The 21,232-nt window shown below is 43.4% G+C and overlaps 1 protein-coding gene across 3 annotated transcripts in view; it reads right to left on the bottom strand.

Annotated features, from left to right (window-relative positions):
• RNF41 (ring finger protein 41) overlaps positions 1 to 21,232 on the bottom strand; it is a 59,061-nt gene that overhangs the window by 4,505 nt on the left and 33,324 nt on the right. For all 3 annotated transcript variants that reach the window (XM_040425561.1, XM_040425559.1, XM_040425560.1), the window contains 2 exons: positions 16,247 to 16,518; positions 2,645 to 2,780 (listed from right to left, as the gene is read on the bottom strand). In XM_040425561.1, the coding sequence (XP_040281495.1) occupies positions 2,645 to 2,780; positions 16,247 to 16,395 (285 nt within the window). In that variant the 5' untranslated portion in view covers positions 16,396 to 16,518. The remainder of the gene's footprint in view (positions 1 to 2,644; positions 2,781 to 16,246; positions 16,519 to 21,232) is intronic.

The following is a 21,232-nucleotide window of genomic DNA, read 5'->3' as shown; positions in this document are numbered from 1 at the left end:
GGAACTCATGGCTGGAAAAGAGTAATGCTAGTGTGAAAGTACCCTTAGTGATGCTTTTTGAAGATAATCATGTCGTCACCAAGCCACAGGCTACAAATTATAACTATATTGACCTGTTTAGTTACCAGAAAGGAGCCCATTACAGTCTAAGAAATTTTTAGGGCAGTTAGCCGACTCCAGCATAAACACATTTCCACAGAAAGACTTTCTTCAAAAATGGACCATAACAGTCTAAACTCACATCTGTGTCAGTAACATATCCTCGTGAAAACATCAGTAAAAAAAAAAACGCAAAGCGGACTATTTTGTCCGGTAAAATGATGGATGCCATTATAGTCAATGGTGTCCACATAGAACCAATAAGTTCAGTTATATGCTGGATTCTGCGCTTCTAATATTTTCATTGTTATGCTCATGCAAGTGCAGAATGGAAATCAAATCAATAGCGCTAGTGTGAAAACAGCCCAAGATGGTGAACTAAATTTTTCTTGCGAAAGAAATATAGGATCAAGCAGTCTGAATTTCAACAGGCCCAATCCTTTCCACTCGTGACATAAGCAGCTGTCAGCCTTCCTGCAGCAACATATTTCCTCTCTGCATTTAAAACTTATGCATTAGAGATGAGCGAATTTCTGCTTATGAAATTCGTTCACACTTAGATTGTTGGTAAAAGGTGAATTGCGTTATGGATTCCGTTACCAAGGACCATAACGCAATTCTATGACGGAATGCATAACGGAATGCCTTTAGAGGCATTCCGTCATATTAGAAGTCTATGGGCTGCAAAACTGATCCATTCCGTTTCAGTTACGCAGGGGAGTCCTCTCCAGCATAACAGAAACGGGACGGATCCGTTTTGCAGCCCATAGACTTGACGGAATGAATAACGGAATGCCTCTAAAGGCATTCAGTCATAGAATTGTGTTATGGATTCCGTTACCACAGACCATAACTCAATTCACCTTTTACCAACAAATTTCTAAATATGAAACTCATCTATTATGCACGCTTGATTTTACAAACAGAAGACCCAAGGTGACAACAGCAGTGTTCCCTATATACAGAAATGTCAGCTTAAAGTGGTTGTCCAGATTTCACATATTAACCATAGGTCATTAATACCATATAAGAGGGGGTCTGACTCCTGGCTCCCCTGCCGTTCAGCTGAGAGAGCAGCTGTAATTACACTGCTCTGCCGATGCAATGTAGATGGCAAGCAGGGTGCCAGGAGTTTGACCCCCTGCCGATATTGATGACCTATCCTGAGCATAGGTCAACAATATAAGAAAACCAGATAACCCCCTTTAAAAAGGAATTGTTCAAGATTTTGATGGCCTATCCTCTGGCTATATCATCAATATGAAAAATCTGTGGGGTCTAGCTCCTGCCACTCCCGCCGATCAGCTGTTTGTAGAGTGCAGACCTCCAGTGAACCTTGCAGCCTCTTTCTAGACCAGTAACGTCATGTTAATCGGTCACACAGCCTAGTGAATGGGGCTGAGCCACAATACCAAGCACAGACACTATCCAATGGATGGCAACGTGCTTGGTAACTGCGAGGAGGCCGCAGTGCTCACTGGAGCACTGCAAACCTCTTCCTATAGCCCTTTGATATTTCCCTCAACAAAGCGCGTGTGCATGTTCTTTTCTGTGGGGGCAACCTGTAGTTTTTATTGGGACATAACCTTTTGATCAGCTAATTCGATTTTTTTCTTCAGTTACAGCTTTTACCATGCAGGATAAATAGGTTTATATTTTAATAGTTTGAACATGGCAATAACTATTAGGTTTATTTTAATATATAAAATTGGGGGAAGGAATTTCAGTTTGTAATTCATTGGACTTTATATTTTAAAAGCATTTTACTTTTTTCTTTAGTCCCTCCTGGGGTCTTGAACATGTTGAATCATTCATACCATAAACTGCAATATTATACTAGTCCAGTTTATAGGAATTCTCCACAATGCCCTGAGACTCGGCTTAACAGGCAGTTTACCATGGCAAGCCTAGGAGCCTTCACAAGGTCCCACTCTGCCATAACAACCAACTGATTTCACCCCAAACGGGTCTCAGAGGAAGCCCCCCTCCCTTTGAAAAACTTCTTAGATGCCAGTCACTACTGACAGCATTTGAGTTAAGGGACCAGGATTGGAGTTACCTCCGAACGCGGTCATTGCCTGCACGTGTCAGTTGTATAACACTGGTCAGTGATCTCAAAGCATTTACTGTATGTTGAGGATGGACCAGAAAGCCGGAACCCAAGGGGTCATGGTAAATGTCAGAATGGGAAAAATAGTGGATCAACGAGGAGTATCCTTTATTTTTTTATTCCACTAGAAGCCTTTAATTCTCTCCCCCCACCCCCTCTCCTTTGAACAACCCCATTAATAAAAGATATTCATATTACTGCTGGATTCCCAAAAATGTCAGTGAAAGAAAGGGTTAGTGAAAGAAGTTTTATTGAGCAAGGTGTGAAATGCAGTGTCAACACATTAATGGATATCTGACATATTTGCCTGTATACACTACAATACCGGTGGGTAAATAAGTTGTCATGCATATGACAGAGCCCTGTACTAAAAGAAAGCACTTTATTCCAGGAACTGAGTAGTGTTCGTAGGAGTTCCTGCTGTTCATACTATACCTGCTCAGACAGCTGGTGCTTGTTCTCAGCCGCTGATTTTTCTAGCTCCCCTATACGAGTTTGCTGCTGCTGCACTACAGAGCGAAGATGCTTTATACAGTTATGATTTGGTAGTTCATCTTTGGGCATTTCCAGGCTGAAAGATAAGAAAAAATAACCGTACATTACTAAAAGATTTAGAAAACAAGCCACAAAAAAAAAAAAAAAAAGTTCCCTGGGGATAATTTTTCCCAGGAGACTGTAGTATGTCCTGTGCAGAGAAGCAGAGGAAGTGACTGCCCAGCATCAAGTGTAACGAAAAGACCCTCAAAACAGGATTTCCTGAAGATATAAGGAAAAATGCAATGGAGGGCCTGTTGAAAGCACTGTCCGCTCTACAACACCCAGCTGAATGATTATATACTAAAGTTTGCCCAAATGCACGGGATATAAGGATAATTTAACACACTGCCTATGGAGGTGCCCAGCCATAAGAATACCATGGAAATCACCTGGCAAGGAATTCACTCCAAATGTACAGGTCAATTAAACACTTAAAGGGGTTAGCCAACCCCTATAATGCCCAGGCAACTCATACAGGTTATAAATCAAGCAACAGGCAGGTGGGTGCACCAGGAGCACATCCTTCACTCACTGCACCAAATACAAAATGGGACAGCGCCGGTGCAGGATTTCTCCACCGATCAGGAGAAGTCAGACGTCACTCAAGAGGAAGGACCTGGGCGTGCTAAATGGTTCGTAGACCGAGCCTCTAGGTTAGCATATTTTTAAAGTGTATTTTTTAGGAGAATGGCGGCAGGGACACTATTATAAAATCACACTTCTGTACTGCTGACAATAGCACATCACTAATGTCAGTCAGCTACATAACAGAATTTCAGATGACAGAAACCCTTTAACTCTGAATTCCGGCAGATGTCAATTGACATGACTAGAGATGAGCAAATTTCAGGTTATGAAATTCCATCACGCTTCATTTACTGGTAAAAGGTGAATTGCGTTATGGATTCAGTTACCACGGACCATAATGCAATGCCTTTAGAGGCATTCCATCATAATAGAAGTCTATGGTCTGCAAAACGAATCAGTCCCATTTCAGTTATGCAGGAGAGGACTCCCCGGCATAACAGAACAGATCCGTTTTGCAGCCCATAGACTTCTATTATGATGGATTGAATAACGGAATGTCTCTAAAGTCATTCTGTCATCAAAATTGCATTATGGTCCGTGGTAACGGATATTGATACCTTGGAGAGAGTTCAGAGAAGAGCTACTAAACTAGTACATGGATTGCAGGATAAAACTTACCAGGAAAGATTAAAGGACCTTAACATGTATAGCTTGGAAGAAAGACTAGACAGAGGGGATATGATAGAAACTTTTAAATACATAAAAGGGAATCAACAAGGTAAAAGAGGAGAGAATATTTAAAAGAAGAAAAACTGCTACAAGAGGACATAGTTTTAAATTAGAGGGGCAAAGGTTTAAAAGTAATATCAGGAAGTATTACTTTACTGAGAGAGTAGTGGATGCATGGAATAGCCTTCCTGCAGAAGTGGTAGCTGCAAATACAGTGAAGGAGTTTAAGCATGCATGGGATAGGCATAAGGCCACCCTTCATATAAGATAGGGCCAGCGGCTATCCATAGTACTCAGTATATTGGGCAGACTAGATGGGCCAAATGGTTCTTATCTGCCGACACATTCTATGTTTCTAATTCACCTTTTACCAGTAAACGAAGAGGGATGGAATTTCATAACCTGAAATTCGCTCATCTCTAGACATGACTATACAAGTTATGCAGGGAGGAACAGAAGTATTTGAACACCCTGCGATTTTGAAAGTTCTCCCACTTATAAATCATGGAGAGGTCTGAAATTCACATTGTAGGTGCATTCCCACTCTCAGAATAAAAAAAATAAAAAATAATGATTTTTAAAGAATGTATTGGTCTTGCACTGCTGAACATAAGTATTTGAACACCTGAGAAACAGCAAGAATTCTGGCTCTCGAAGACCTGTTACTGTACCTTTAAAAAGTCCACTTCTACGCCACTCATTAATCTAACTTAGTAGCACCTGTCTGAGCTCTTTAAAGACCCCTATCCACCTCACAGTCAGACACCAACTACTACCATGGGCAAGAGCTGTCAAAAGACAGAGAAAATTTGTGGACCTCCACAAGGCTGGAAAGGGCTACGGGGCAATTGCCAAGCAGCTTGGTGAAAATAGATCAACTGTTGGAGCAATTGTTAGAAAATGGAAGAGGCTAAAGACGATTGTCAGTCTCCCTCGGACTGGGACTCCATGCAAGATCTCACCCCATGGGGCATCACTGATAAGGTGAGCCCAGAACTACAAGGGAGGAGCTGGTCAATGACCTGAAGAGAGCTGGGACCACAGTTTCAAAGGTCACTGTCTGTAGAACACTACACATTCATGGCTTCAAATCCTGTATTGCACAGAAGGTTCAGGCTCAAGTCATCACATGTCCAGGCCAGTCTGAAGTTTGCCAATGACCATCTGGATGATCCAGAGGAGGCATGTGAGAAAGTCATATAGTCAGATGAGACCAAAGTAGAACTTTTTGGTCTAAACTTCACTCGTCGTGTTTGGAGGAAAAAGGATGAGTTGCATCCCAAGAACACCATCCCTACTGTGAAGCATGGGGTGGCAACATCATACTTTGGGGGTGCTTTTCTGCAAAGAGGACAGGACGACTGCACTGTATTAAGGAGAGGATGAATGGGGCCATATATTGTGAGATTTTGAGCAACAACCTCCTTCCCTCAGTCAGAGCATTGAAGATGGGTCGTGGCTGGGTCTACCAACATGACAACGACCTGAAGCACACAGCCAGGATAACCAAGGAGTGGCTCCGTAAGAAGCATATCAAGGTTCTGGAGTGGCCTAGCCAGTCTCCAGACCTAAATCCAATAGAACATCTCGGAGGGAGCTGAAACTCAGTGTTGCTCAGTGACAGCCCCGAAACCTGACAGATCTAGAGGAAATCTGTATGGAGGAGTGGGCCAAAATCCCTGTTGCAGTGTGTGCAAACCTGGTCAAGAACTACAGGAAACGTTTGACTTCTGTACCAAATATTAACACGGATTTTCTCAGGTGTTCAAATACTTATGTTCAGCAGTGCAAGACAAAAAAAAATTATTTAAAGGGCTTCTGTCACCCCCAAAACACATTTTTTGGGCTTGTTAAAATCCTTATTGAACGACTATTCCCTATATAGGGCTCTTACCTTGGTCTGTGGCTACGTTTCATTAAAAATCGATCTTTTAAAATATGCAAATGACTTCACTACCAGCAAGTAGGGAGTCTACATGCTGGTAGCCGCCGCAAAAAAACGCCCCCTCCTCCTGTTGATTGACCGGGCCAGCGAGCGCTCTCCTCCTCCGGCTGGCCCAGTCAGCATTTCAAGTCCCGCGCCTGTCTTCATTCGGTGCAGGCACTCAGGACGCTCGCGGGATTTGAAATGCTGACAGGGCCAGCCGGAGAAGGAGAGCTGCGATCTGCTGCAGTTAACCCCTCAGGTGCCGCAGCTCCCTGTCATAGAGGTCGGATGCCGGCTATATGATTCCTGCACCCGCCTCCTGTATTTGTATTAACAGGTCAGTTATCTTCATTGGTGGCGCAGTGCCCACAGCCCCTCCCATCTTTCTTATTGGCAGCGGCAGCAGCACAGGGGAGAGTGAGACTTTCTCCACTGTGCTGCTCAGAAGAAAATCAGCGGCGGGGCAGAGAACTATCTCCTGTGCCCCGCCACTGTATTTAACTGCAGAGCTGCGGGTCTAGTTGCAAATGGCGACATTTGTAAATTCTACGTCGCATTAGCGACTATTTTGGACCCCCCCCCCCCCCCAAACTGGTAACACCCATCTGTACATTTACTGCTGCTGACAATTCATTCGTAAACTGCTAGTAGAAATAAATGCCAGAGGAATGGCACGACATGGAGTCAGAATACATGCTTCAGAATAAAAGGTAGTTACCAAGAAATCTTTAAAGAGGACCTTTCATCTGTTTTACTTATAGGAGCCAAAATACCTGTACTTGCGGGGTACACCCTGCTGATCCTACGCTCAGCTGTGCCAAACATTCCTGGCTGTGACACTCTCCGATGTGATTGGATTGCAGCACAGCCAGAGAGAAGCCCATTGAGAAACCCTGGCGTCTTCTCCTCCTCCCTGTTCCGATGCTCAGTATTAGCATACTGAGCGTGAAAACTTCAGGAGGGCGCAGCGGGGCGTAGGAGAGATGTTAAAAACACAGGTGGCAGCAAGTACAGGTATTTAGCTCCTATAAGTAAAACTGATGAAAGGTCCTCTTTAAATTCTTAATGCCCAATTCTCATGGGACAGACTAGGTTGTCATTATAAAAAAGGTGAAACCTGAAGAAAGGCGAGGAGGTTTGCCAGCAGTTTTCACCATGGCAAACTGCTGACAACATTAGGCAGGGGCTGGGGACAGCAGGACAAACATACCTTTTGTGATCCACTCGAAGTGCTGGAGCTTCACAATCACGTGCTCCCTGCACTGAGCGGCTTCACACCCTCCCCTCTAAGTGACAGCTGTGGGGGTCTCCTGGTTGGATGCTCCAGCTATAACTCAGAGGGGAAGGGGCTCTGATGCAGCTCAACGCAGAGAGAACTTCACTGTGAAGCTCCATCCTGGGCATAGTCACACTACTACTACTGAGGAAACGTCACAAAATGGGATGTTAGTATTGCTCTGCAAACTGCTGTCCATTCATTCATAACTTTATAGACGGAATAACAGGACTGGCATGACAGTTATTACAAGAGGAATGCAAGTAGTCACTACAGGAGGTGACAGCTCCTCTTTAACACCACTTTACAGAGACTACTGAAAATTAAGCAAGCCCATAAATACATCGCATTACTTATTTGCATTCCTTGCTGGCTTATGTCTGTACGGGCTTGTTCAGTTGATTTGCACGCTAAGGCTGAGTTCACATCAGCGTTCAACCTTTCCGTTCTTCTGCTCCATTACAGGAGCAGAAGAACAGAATGGACGGATTTGGCACATAACAGTCTACGGATCCCATAGACTAATGGGGTCCCTTTAGGGTTTCCACTCAGAGGAAGATTTTTGAAGCAAAAATCTTGCTGAGTGGAAACCTAACAGACCCCATTATAGTCTATGGGGTCCGTAGGCTCCATTCATCCCAGTTATGTGCCAAAACCATTCTGTTCTCCAGCTCCTATAATGGAGCAGAACGGAAAGGCTGGTGTGAACTCAGTCTAAGCAGTGTTCTTGGCACCAGGCAGTGTACAGTAACTTCAAATAGGAAAACCTGTCCAAATACAATATACATAATATACAGCACTTCCAAAACTACTCCTATATATTCTTGGTGACTGGAGATTTAGCACAAATGCCCAGCGGTGTCTGCCCCAAAACTTGTTACTCAAACGAGCCCCTCCCTCACTGCTTTGATTGACAGGGCAGTGGCAAAGCAGCAAAGGAAGAGCTGGCCACAGAAAGGTGCAAAAGGCCTAATTTGCATTAAAAAAAAAAGAAGGTGTTTTAATCAGGTGAACCACAGCTGTGTGTATGCAAATAGTTGGATAGGGAGGTCGCTGGTGACATTCCCTTTAACCCACCTCCGGACCGCTGTACGCACAGACGCGTCCTGGAGGTGGTTGATTCATTCCTCCTGGACGCATATACGCGTCCTCTCGCGAGACGCGAGATTTCCTGTGAACGCGCGCACACAGGCGCGCGCGCTCACAGGAACGGAAGGTAAGAGAATTGATCTCCAGCCTGCCAGCGGCGATCGTTCGCTGGCAGGCTGGAGATGTGTTTTTTTTAACCCCTAACAGGTATATTAGACGCTGTTTTGATAACAGCGTCTAATATACCTGCTACCTGGTCCTCTGGTGGTCCCATTTGTTTGGATCGACCACCAGAGGACACAGGTAGCTCAGTAAAGTCCCACCAAGCACCACTACACTACACTACACCCCCCCCCCCGTCACTTATTAACCCCTTATTAGCCCCTGATCACCCCTGATCACCCCATATAGACTCCCTGATCACCCCCCTGTCATTGATTACCCCCCTGTCATTGATCAACCCCCTGTAAAGCTCCATTCAGATGTCCGCATGATTTTTACGGATCCACTGATAGATGGATCGGATCCGCAAAACGCATCCGGACGTCTGAATGAAGCCTTACAGGGGCATGATCAATGACTGTGGTTATCACCCCATATAGACTCCCTGATCACCCCCCTGTCATTGATTACCCCCCTGTAAAGCTCCATTCAGACGTCCGCATGATTTTTACGGATCCACTGATAGATGGATCGGATCCGCAAAACGCATCCGGACGTCTGAATGAAGCCTTACAGGGGCATGATCAATGACTGTGGTGATCACCCCATATAGACTCCCTGATCACCCCCCTGTAAAGCTCCATTCAGATGTCCGCATGATTTTTACGGATCCACTGATAGATGGATCGGATCCGCAAAACGCATCCGGACGTCTGAATGAAGCCTTACAGGGGCATGATCAATGACTGTGGTTATCACCCCATATAGACTCCCTGATCACCCCCCTGTCATTGATCACCCCCCTGTCATTGATTACCCCCCTGTAAAGCTCCATTCAGACGTCCGCATGATTTTTACGGATCCACTGATAGATGGATCGGATCCGCAAAACGCATCCGGACGTCTGAATGAAGCCTTACAGGGGCATGATCAATGACTGTGGTGATCACCCCATATAGACTCCCTGATCACCCCCCTGTCATTGATTACCCCCCTGTCATTGATCACCCCCCTGTAAAGCTCCATTCAGACGTCCGCATGATTTTTACGGATCCACTGATAGATGGATCGGATCCGCAAAACGCATCCGGACGTCTGAATGAAGCCTTACAGGGGCATGATCAATGACTGTGGTGATCACCCCATATAGACTCCCTGATCACCCCCCTGTCATTGATTACCCCCCTGTCATTGATCACCCCCCTGTAAAGCTCCATTCAGACGTCCGCATGATTTTTACGGATCCACTGATAGATGGATCGGATCCGCAAAACGCATCCGGACGTCTGAATGAAGCCTTACACGGGCGTGATCAATGACTGTGGTTATCACCCCATATAGACTCCCTGATCACCCCCCTGTCATTGATCACCACCCCTGTCATTGATCACCCCCCCTGTCATTGATCACCCCCCCTGTCATTGATCACCCCCCCTGTCATTGATCACCCCCCCTGTCATTGATCAACCCCCCTGTCAGGCTCCATTCAGACATTTTTTTGGCCCAAGTTAGCGGAATTATTATTTTTTTTTCTTACAAAGTCTCATATTCCACTAACTTGTGACAAAAAATAAAATCTCACATGAACTCACCATACCCCTCACGGAATCCAAATGCGTAAAATTTTTTAGACATTTATATTCCAGACTTCTTCTCACGCTTTAGGGCCCCTAGAATGCCAGGGCAGTATAAATACCCCACATGTGACCCCATTTCGGAAAGAAGACACCCCCAGGTATTCAGTGAGGGGCATATTGAGTCCATGAAAGATTGAAATTTTTGTCCCAAGTTAGCGGAACGGGAGACTTTGTGAGAAAAAAATAAAAAATATCAATTTCCGCTAACTTGTGCCAAAAAAAAAAATTTCTATGAACTCGCCATGCCCCTCATTGAATACCTTGGGGTGTCTTCTTTCCAAAATGGGGTCACATGTGGGGTATTTATACTGCCCTGGCATTCTAGGGGCCCCAAAGCGTGAGAAGAAGTCTGGTATCCAAATGTCTAAAAATGCCCTCCTAAAAGGAATTTGGGCCCCTTTGCGCATCTAGGCTGCAAAAAAGTGTCACACATCTGGTATCGCCGTACTCAGGAGAAGTTGGGGAATGTGTTTTGGGGTGTCATTTTACATATACCCATGCTGGGTGAGATAAATATCTTGGTCAAATGCCAACTTTGTATAAAAAAATGGGAAAAGTTGTCTTTTGCCAAGATATTTCTCTCACCCAGCATGGGTATATGTAAAAAGACACCCCAAAACACATTCCCCAACTTCTCCCGAGTACGGAGATACCAGATGTGTGACACTTTTTTGCAGCCTAGGTGGGCAAAGGGGCCCATATTCCAAAGAGCACCTTTCTGATTTCACTGGTCATTTACCTACTTACCACACATTAGGGCCCCTGGAAAATGCCAGGGCAGTATAACTACCCCACAAGTGACCCCATTTTGGAAAGAAGACACCCCAAGGTATTCCGTGAGGGGCATGGCGAGTTCCTAGAATTTTTTATTTTTTGTCACAAGTTAGTGGAAAATGATGATTTTTTTTTTTTTTTTTTTTTTCATACAAAGTCTCATATTCCACTAACTTGTGACAAAAAATAAAAACTTCCATGAACTCACTATGCCCATCAGCGAATACCTTGGGGTCTATTCTTTCCAAAATGGGGTCACTTGTGGGGTAGGTATAATGCCCTGGTATTTTAGGGGCCCAAATGTGTGGTAAGGAGTTTGAAATCAAATTCTGTAAAAAATGACGAGTGAAATCCGAAAGGTGCTCTTTGGAATATGGGCCCCTTTGCCCACCTAGGCTGCAAAAAAGTGTCACACATCTGGTATCTCCGTATTCAGGAGAAGTTGGGGAATGTGTTTTGGGGTGTCTTTTTACATATACCCATGCTGGGTGAGAGAAATATCTTGGCAAAAGACAACTTTTCCCATTTTTTTATACAAAGTTGGCATTTGACCAAGATATTTATCTCACCCAGCATGGGTATATGTAAAATGACACCCCAAAACACATTCCCCAACTTCTACTGAATACGGAGATACCAGATGTGTGACACTTTTTTGCAGCCTAGGTGGGCAAAGGGGCCCACATTCCAAAGAGCACCTTTCGGTTTTCACTGGTCAGTTTTTACAGAATTTGATTTCAAACTCCTTACCACACATTTGGGCCCCTAGAATGCCAGGGCAGTATAACTACCCCACAAGTGACCCCATTTTGGAAAGAAGAGACCCCAAGGTATTTCGTGATGGGCATAGTGAGTTCATGGAAGTTTTTATTTTTTGTCACAAGTTAGTGGAATATGAGACTTTGTAAGAAAAAAAAAATAAAAATAAAAAATCATCATTTTCCGCTAACTTGTGACAAAAAATAAAAAGTTCTATGAACTCACTATGCCCATCAGCGAATACCTTAGGGTGTGTACTTTCCGAAATGGGGTCATTTGTGGGGTGTTTGTACTGTCTGGGCATTGTAGAACCTCAGGAAACATGACAGGTGCTCAGAAAGTCAGAGCTGCTTCAAAAAGTGGAAATTCACATTTTTGTACCATAGTTTGTAAACGCTATAACTTTTACCCAAACCATTTTTTTTTTACCCAAACATTTTTTTTTTATCAAAGACATGTAGAACAATAAATTTAGAGCAAAATTTATATATGGATGTCATTTTTTTTGCAAAATTTTACAACTGAAAGTGAAAAATGTCATTTTTTTGCAAAAAAATCGTTAAATTTCGATTAATAACAAAAAAAGTAAAAATGTCAGCAGCAATGAAATACCACCAAATGAAAGCTCTATTAGTGAGAAGAAAAGGAGGTAAAATTCATTTGGGTGGTAAGTTGCATGACCGAGCAATAAATGGTGAAAGTAGTGTAGGTCAGAAGTGTAAAAAGTGGCCTGGTCTTTCAGGGTGTTTAAGCACTGGGGGCTGAGGTGGTTAAAGGCTATAAACACTTTTTTTTTAAGTCAATCTTAATTGTTTTGTAAAACAAAAACAGAAAAATAACTTCAGTACCTGTAGCCTTTAAGAATTCACTAGCAATGACTACAGTTAGGGCTCATTCAGACAACTGTATATTTGTTTCAATCAAGTACTTGGGGCGACACCCGCGGACCGTGCACCCACAACCCACGCAGTGCCGCCCGACATCTATTACAAAACTGTATATCTGTGTCCGCATCAGTCCTGCAATTTTCCATTGAGTAAATGTATGGAGTGGGCTGCTGCAGTGAGCCGGCTACTTACGTGGCGGGTGCCGGCGAACCCCTTCATTTAACCCCTCATTTGCCGTGATCAACACAGACCATGGCACCTGAAAGATAATGCAGAGGGATGCAGCTCCCTCTGCCTTCCGATCGGAGCCCCGCAGTGAAATTGTGGGGCTCCGATTGGTTACCATGGCAGCCTTGACGCTGCTGAAGCCTTTCAGGCCTACTATGGCAAGTTCCCTGCTGCTCTGTGTATGAGGCGTGGACAGTGTAAAAATCCTATTCACCCTAAGAGATCTCCATTAAGGTGAATAGGACAAGGGATCAAAATATCACAGGTTCTATAATAATAGATTAACAAAAAAATAAAATGAAATCCACAGAATAAGGACATCAAGCCACACAGTGATGTCAAAACCGCAAAAAACCTTGGCGGAGTTGTGTGTGGTTCTTTCAATTTAAACCCACAACTTGTTTCCTGTTTACCAATAACTAAAGTAAATTAAATGGTGCCCTAAAATGCATCCTGTCCCATATGGCTATATGAACGAAAAATTAAAAAGAAAAGTTATTGCTATTTGAACGTGGGGGTAGTGAAGAGAGGAAAACAAAAACAACAAATGCAAAACCAAAAGTAGTCCCAGTACTTAGGGGTTAACCACAGTGAATGCCATAAATTCCACAAAATAAATGTTAACTAACTTTTTTTCATCTTTCCCTCTGAAATCATTAATACACCAACTGCTTGAACAAAGAGGGAAATGTTAATGGTCCTTAAAGGGAACCGGTCATCAACTTTATGCTGACCTCACAGAGCATAAATTCATGACAGAAATGCTGATGTCAGCGGTGTGTAACTCATGAGCTAAAAGTAAGTGGTTGCTGAAAACCAAACTCAATTATTGCAGCCCAGGCCTTGGGGGGGAAGGGGGAATAAAAGAGTCCAATCTACTTAAGAGTCATGGTTATTCATAATCACCTGCTCTGTCACCCATCTGCTGATTGGTAGTTCTCTCCTAGAGAGAAAGGGAGAAAACTAGGTAGAAGACTGTCAGTCATCAGCAGGTGGGCAGGGGGAGCAGGACTTCATGAATAACCAGGACTCTTCTCAGGTGGTCAGGACTTTTTCCAGGCCCAGTCTGCAATGATTGTGATGTTGGTTCTCGGCAACCACTTACTTTTATAGTATAAATGACAGACCGCTGAAATCAACTCACCTGTCTCTACTATATACTGCCGTTAGTATGGGCAGCACAAAGTTGATGACAGGTTCCCTTTAAAAGGGTTTTCTGAGACTTAACACTGATGACCAATCCTCTGGATAGGTCATCTGCCTCTGATCGGTGGGGATCTGACAGCACAGTTTGAGAAGGCACTGTTACTCCTGCGAGTGCTGCGGCATTCTCTCTGCTCACCAAGCACAATGCCGTAGATTGTATAGCAGCTGTGCGCGGTATCGCAGCTTAGCCTTATTCAATTTTATGGGGTTGAGCAGCTCCTAGGCAATGTGACCAATGAACATGTCATCACATGGCTTAGGAAAAGCTGGAGAAGGCCACGGTGCTACTGCCGCTGCCTTCTCAAACAGCCGATCGGAGGGGGTCCCAGGTGTCAGGCCTCCAAATGATCAGATACTGATAATCTATCCAGAGGATAAAATCTTGAAAAACCTTTTTAAAAGGCAAAAATTTGTTAAACATAACTTAGGCACAGCACAAAATGTAGCATCTGTCTCCCTTAGACAACCACCTAGAACAGGCATCCTCAAACTGCGGCCCTCCAGCTGTTGCAAAACTACAACTCCCAGCATGCCCGAATAGCCTACATGTATCAGCCTACAACAGGGCATTGTGGGAGTTGTAGTTTTACAACAGCTGGAGGGCCGCAGTTTGAGGATGCCTGACCTAGAGTAACGCCGTCTCCAATCAGCCTATACACAGATCTGTTCAGTACCTTATATCACTGTTCTTCTGGCTTGCAGTGTACTCCCTCTCTAGGTATGGTGGTGAGCGGTATCGTGGCAAATGCTTCACTGGGTGTATGCCCCAGCCGGCAGCAGCAGCACGCCTGACAAGCTCAAACTAAAGCTTGCGCTTTAGTCTGAAAAGATCTTAGCGTATAGGCTGGTTGGTCGTCCGTGGAGATACAAATGCTACAGGTTGCCCGGTGCCTACAAGTTATGTTTGGTTATTGAATTTATTCCTTGCAGCAGTGGTGGTGCCACAGAATTTAACGAGTGGGTAGAACTGTACAAATGCCTGTGGAGACTCCTTGAATTGATCCTAAAATTTGTTGTGTCAGAGGTTAAAAAAGCAATCGAGTCCCCCAAGTTGTACGTCGACAATAGTAACTTCAGAAGTAATAAAAATTGACAAAAAAAGGGGGACTTTCAGGAGGGATTTTTCAATTTTAATGTGACTACACCGAAGACATTTTCTTGATCTGGCCCTCATTTTCAAAAGCCATACATGGTTGTTGCATTGGAATCAAGGAGGGAATGAAATGTTTTTTTTTCCTCCCCTCTTCTCTATGAGACAAATGAAACTCTGGGATTCATTCATACACTTTGGGCACCAGACAAAGCAATAGCGAGCACGTTTTGCCTGGGATTCACAATACTATCCTTTTGACTACTTCATCCTCAATCGGTAGACAAGGCCTGGGACTTCATGGACTGAATGAAAAATAACCTGCAGTGAAATTGCATATGAGTGGTCTCTGTTTTATGTATGCCTGAAAGGATTAGGAACAGGAAATGTACAATTATACTACTCCCACTTAATCTCCTTAATCTCTGCTCATACTGCACTTGAGCCCTTCATCAGATGTCTGCATCAGTAGGATTGGTGAGGCTTCTATGTATGCATGTATTTGCTAACCAAGCTATTTCATATGCAATTGAAAAAAGGTATACCAGCCTGACCGATGCCAAGAGGACTGGTTTCTGGCATCTGCTGGATGAACATACCCTTACTTAAATACCATAGCTATGCACCATTATGTGACAGATTGGCATGTCCATTTTATGGGAAAGTCTAAACAGCCATATCGTGTGGACAGAAGTTTCTTGGACACATTCCCAAGATGTTTAAAGCTGCAGGTTTCATACAACTGAAGGTTGTTACACAGTGTGAATGCTTATGACAATATATCCACCCACAATAAAAAGGTAAATTTGTACTTTAAAAGGGTCAGCAGATTTGACCATGCTAGACTGCTGGCGGCACAAGGAAGGGGCTGGGTAGAGGAGGACAAAACATACCTTTTGTGGAGGTTCTTTCATCAGGGAAAATGCAAATATGAACTTTTATTCTATCAAATTCTGCTCCTTAAGTGCACTGGAGGCGGTGCTTCACTGAAGGGCTCTCCGCATTGAGCTGCTTCCCAGCCCCTACCTTCTGCTTTGAGTGACAGCTGCAGCAACCATCTGGAATACCCCTTTAAGGAGCAGAATAAAGGCTCATTCTCACTACTCTTGATGACTTACCTAGCACTGTAAGCAGTTTAGCGTCGTCAAAACTGCTGATCGATTCCCTTTAAATTAGCACTTTTTTCCCCTGTAAGTATAGAAACTCACCCACATCCCTGCTCACATGTCACTGGTCGCTTTGGATTATGTTCACAGTCGTTGAGGTGAGACATGAGGTTGTCCAGTCGCACAATGGTGGTACAGCCAAAAACAGCGTTGTCACATGTGATCTGGAGCTTTGAGAGCATATTCCGCATGATGCGGGGGACTGGGCGTAGATGTGCTACAGTAACAACGCTGCGGTCCACAGGACAGGTCTGCTGTTGAGAGAACCACTGTGTGATGCAGGCATTGCAGAAGGCGTGCTCACAATGAGGAGCCTGTGAAGGAAAAAAAGTCAAAATGAAAACCAATATATTTGCCATAAAGGTCTACAAAAAGGTTGAAACGTAAAACGTTCATAACCGGCAGGCTCTAAACAATAGTGATCCAGGATGAGCGCTCCCTTCTTTCACAGTAGAGAGTCACTAGTCCCAAAACAAACAATATTTAGGCTTTCGTATATTGATCATATACCGTTTAAATCCTTTATATCTACAACCTGTATAATTAAGGCTACTTTCACACTCGCGTTTGGTGCGGATCAGTTATTCATCTGCAGACGGATCCGTTCAGATAATACAACCGTCTGCATCCGTTTGCATTATCTTTAACATAGCCAAGATGGATCCGCCTTGAACATCTTTGAAAGTCTATGGAGGACGGATCCGTTCTCTATTGTGCTAGATTGTGTCAGAAAACGGATCCGTCCCCATTGACTTACATTGTGTGTCAGAACTGATCCGTTTGGCTCAGTTTCGTCAGACGGACACCAAAACGCTGCAAACAGAATGGCGGCAAACTGATGCATTCTGAGCGGATCCTTTTCCATTCAGAATGCCTTAAGGCAAAACTGATCTGTTTTGGACCGCTTGTGAGAGCCCTGAACGGATCTCACAAACGGAAAGGCAAAACACGAGTGTGAAAGTAGACTAAGTCGGTACTTTGAAGGCCGATTACTTTTAATAGTGTACTTTTAGTGAACTTTTAATAGTTCCCTGAGCTAGGCTGTTTCTGTCAATGCATAGATATAATTAACTGATTTAAATGCCATTTTTTTTGCTACATACTGCAAACATAAGAATAACATTTCTCACAATGGGGAAAAAAGGGAAAGGCACCAAAAAAAGTGGTATACCATGACTTTTTTACGATAAAAAAAAAAAAAGTACCAATTCAGCCAACTAGGACAGTGTTAGATTGTGTGGTCTGACTGTATACCCGATCTTGCACCTGGAGGATTTTACCGCATGAAATAAGGATTTCAAGAAGCTGGACTTCACCCTTTGAGTATTTGCACGGCGGAGTCCGTGCTTCTATAGCAATCAACGCAGGTGAGCGCTGCATTTATCCATTTTCTGATTAGGACAGAGCTCAATTTTAAGTAAAATACATGTTGCTTTGTGTACAGTGTTAGAGTAGAAAAATACGATATCTAGAAACTGTAAGACACACTGGACCATAAGACACGCCTAGGTTGTAGAGGGAAATGAGGAAGGGGGGGGGAGGGGGGACTCATTCAGAACTTTATGACAGCAACACATCTGAAAAAGATAGGGACAGAGGAAACAAAGGATGAAAGTGGTACCAGTATAAAATAGCTGGAGGAGCAATCTGCTACAAAATCACTTGACTGAGTAGAAAAGAAAAAGCATGTTCGAGAGGCAGGGTCTCTTAGAAGCAAAGGGCAGAGGTTCACCAATCTGAAGAAAACTAAAAATTCTGACAAATGTTCAATATGCAATTGCGAACACCATCTGCAGTACATACTGTAAATATCAAGATTCTGAAAATCTGGAGAATCCCATGTGTGCAAGGGACAAGGCCTGCACAGTCAATATTGGATACTCATGATTACAGTAAGAGTGCTCAGGCGGCACTGCATTAAAAGCAGGCATGATTATGTACTGGAAATCACTGCATGGGCTCAGGAACACTTCCGGAAGTCATCTTATCAGTTCATCATGCAATCCATAAATGCAAATTAAAGCTGTATCATGTAATAAAGAAGTCATGCTTCAACATGATCCAGAAACTGTCTTTTCTGGGCCAAAGTAAATTTAAAATGGGGGCAAAATGGAAAACTGTACTGTGGTAAGAGTAATCAAATTTTAAAATCATTTTGCAAACCACGAACACCATATCCTGCGGACTCTGGAAGAGAGGGACTATCCAGCTTGTATCCAATGCACAGTTCAAATGCATGCATCTGATAGTACGGGGTTGCATTATTGTCCATGGAGTTTGCAGCCTCTACATCTTGAAAGGCTTCCATCCAGAAAAGTCTCAGGGAAGGCCTTAACATACAGTTGCAAGAAAAAGTATGTGAACCCTTTGGAATGATATGGATTTGGTTGAGGTCAGGACTCTGACTGGACCACTCCAGAAGGCACATTTTCTTCTGTTCAAGCCAGTCTGTTTTACTTCTATGCTTTGGGTCGTTGTCCTGTTGCAACACCATCTTCTGTTGAGCTTCAGCTGGTGGACAGATGGCCTTAAGTTCTCCTGCAAAATGTCTTGATAAACTTGGGAATTCATTTTTCCTTCGATGATAGCAATCCGTCCAGGCCCTGATGCAGCAAAGCAGCCCCAAACCATGATGCCCCCATCACCATACTTCACAGTTGGGATGAGGTTTTGATGTTGGTGTGCTGTGCCTCTTTCTCCACACAGTGTTGTGGGTTTCTTCCAAACAACTCAACTTTGGTTTCATCTGTCCACAGAATATTTTGCCAGTACTGCTGTGGAACATCCAGGTGCTCTTGTGCAAACTGTAAACTTTTTTTTGGACAGCAGTGGCTTCCTCTGTGGTATCCTCCCATGAAATCCATTATTTTGTGATTTACGTATTGTAGATTCGCTAACAGGGATGTTAACATATGCCAGAGACTTTTGTAAGTCTTTAGCGGACACTCTAGAATTCTTCACCTCATTGAGCAGTCATCTTTACAGGACGGCCACTCCTAGGGAGAGTAGCAGCAGTGCTGAACTTTCTCCATTTATAGACAATTTGTCTTACCATGGACTGATGAACAGCAAGACTTTGGAGATACTTTTATAACCCTTTCCAGCTTTATGCAAGTTAACAATTCTTAATTGTAGGTCTTCTGAGAGCTCTTTTGTGCGAGGCATCATTTACATCAGGCAATGCTTCTTGTGAAAAGCAAACCCAGAACTGGTGTGTTTTTTTATAGGGCAGGGCAGCTGTAACCAACACCTCTCATCTCATTGATTGGACTCCAGTTGGCTGACACCTCACTCCAATTAGCTCTTGGAGATGTCATTAGTCTAGGGGTTCACATACTTTCCACCTGCACTGTGAATGTTTACATGGTGTGTTCAATAAAAACATGGTAACATTTAATTCTGTATGTTTTATTAGTTTAAGCAGACTGTGATTGTCTATTGTTGTGACTTAAAATGTGATCTGATCTTCTATGACCAATTTGTGCAGAAATCCATATCATTCCAAAGGGTTCACATACTTTTCTTGCAACTGTATTTCAGCAACACAATGCTAAACCACATACTACATCCATTGCAACCACATGGCTTCAGAGAAGAGTCCAGGTATAAAAATATAAGTTAGGAGCTTTTTCTTTTACTTTATAAAGCCTTATTTTCAGCAACAAAAATAACACCTCTTAAATTAATATATAAAGAAGTCTAGAACCAAACATGGTCATTAACATATACAGCGGCAGTGTACAGAACCGCACACATACAGTGGCAGTGTATAGAGTAGAGTTGTTGCGATACCAAATTTTTGATTCAATTTCTATACCATAAAAAAAAGTATTGCAATACTAGATACCACGCGGAAAAAATAAAATAAAAAAGCCAAGTGCATTCCGCATTTAGAAAATAAATAGCGCAGTTTATTTTTTTCTCTTCCGGCATTCAAAGCATAGATTTTTTTTATATTTTAATAGTTTGGACTTTTCTGACGTGGCGATATGTTTATTTATTTATTAATTTTATATGTGAAATTGGGTGATTTATACTTAATATTTCGGTGTTTTTTTTACTTTACTCTTTTTTAATTAATCTTTATTATTTCAAATTCCATGCATCTTCAACAATCAGTTTCGTTACATTATAAATCAGCATATCACTTAAATATATTACGAATATATATTACGAACAAACATATGCAATTATACATATTGACCACCCTTCATTACCCAGGGCGGATCCTGGAGGCTGCCGACAGAAACCTTTTAACCCAAGGATGCAGGGCCAGCTGGGAATCGAAGTAGTAACTCAAGGCTGCCACATGTACTCTCAGGGTGGAAGCCCTAAGCCCCTTATCCAAGCCAGCTTGTAAAAAATCTAGGACCCTAGAGACATTTGGAGGAGAGAAGGTCAGGATTGATCCCTAAAAAGGAGGAAAAGACTTCCCAGATTTTATTATATTTTCTGGCCGTGGTGGCTTTCCTACTTCCCAAAATGGTGGAAACTACAGATTGGGACAGACCCCGACCTAACCAAATCTCCCTCTCAGCCTCCATGCTGCCAGATGCAAAATTCCTGGATTGGGATGCAGGATCGGGCCCTGATATAATAGATCCTCCCGAGGGGGCAGAATCCAAGGGGGGGCTATTGCTAGGTCTTGGAGGCAGGAGTACCAGGACCTTTTCGGCCACACTGGGGCCACTAGGGTAATCGTTGCTTTCTCCTTCTGGACTTTTTTCAGGACCCGCGGAATTAGGGAACACGGAGGGAAGGCATAACCCTCCTCCTGAGTCCAGTTCTGTGCTAGTCCGTCTAAGGCTGTTGGATCGTCCAGACGATTTAGGGAGAAGAACCTTTCCACTTTCCTGTTTTTTCTGGAGGCAAATAGGTCGACCGTAGGGAGGCCGAATTTCTGCGTTAACTGGGAGAAGACCTCTGAGTTTAGGCACCTGCTTTAGCTGGGTGCAACTCAGAAAATCGGCTACTATGTTCTCCTTCCCCTTTATGTGGACTGCCGACAGGGATAGATGTTTCTGCTCT

This window comes from Bufo bufo, chromosome 3 (genome assembly GCF_905171765.1).
Source record: "Bufo bufo chromosome 3, aBufBuf1.1, whole genome shotgun sequence".
NCBI lineage: Eukaryota > Metazoa > Chordata > Amphibia > Anura > Bufonidae > Bufo > Bufo bufo.
Note: the sequence above shows the minus strand (reverse complement) of the source record. Positions and strands in the feature narration are given on the sequence as shown.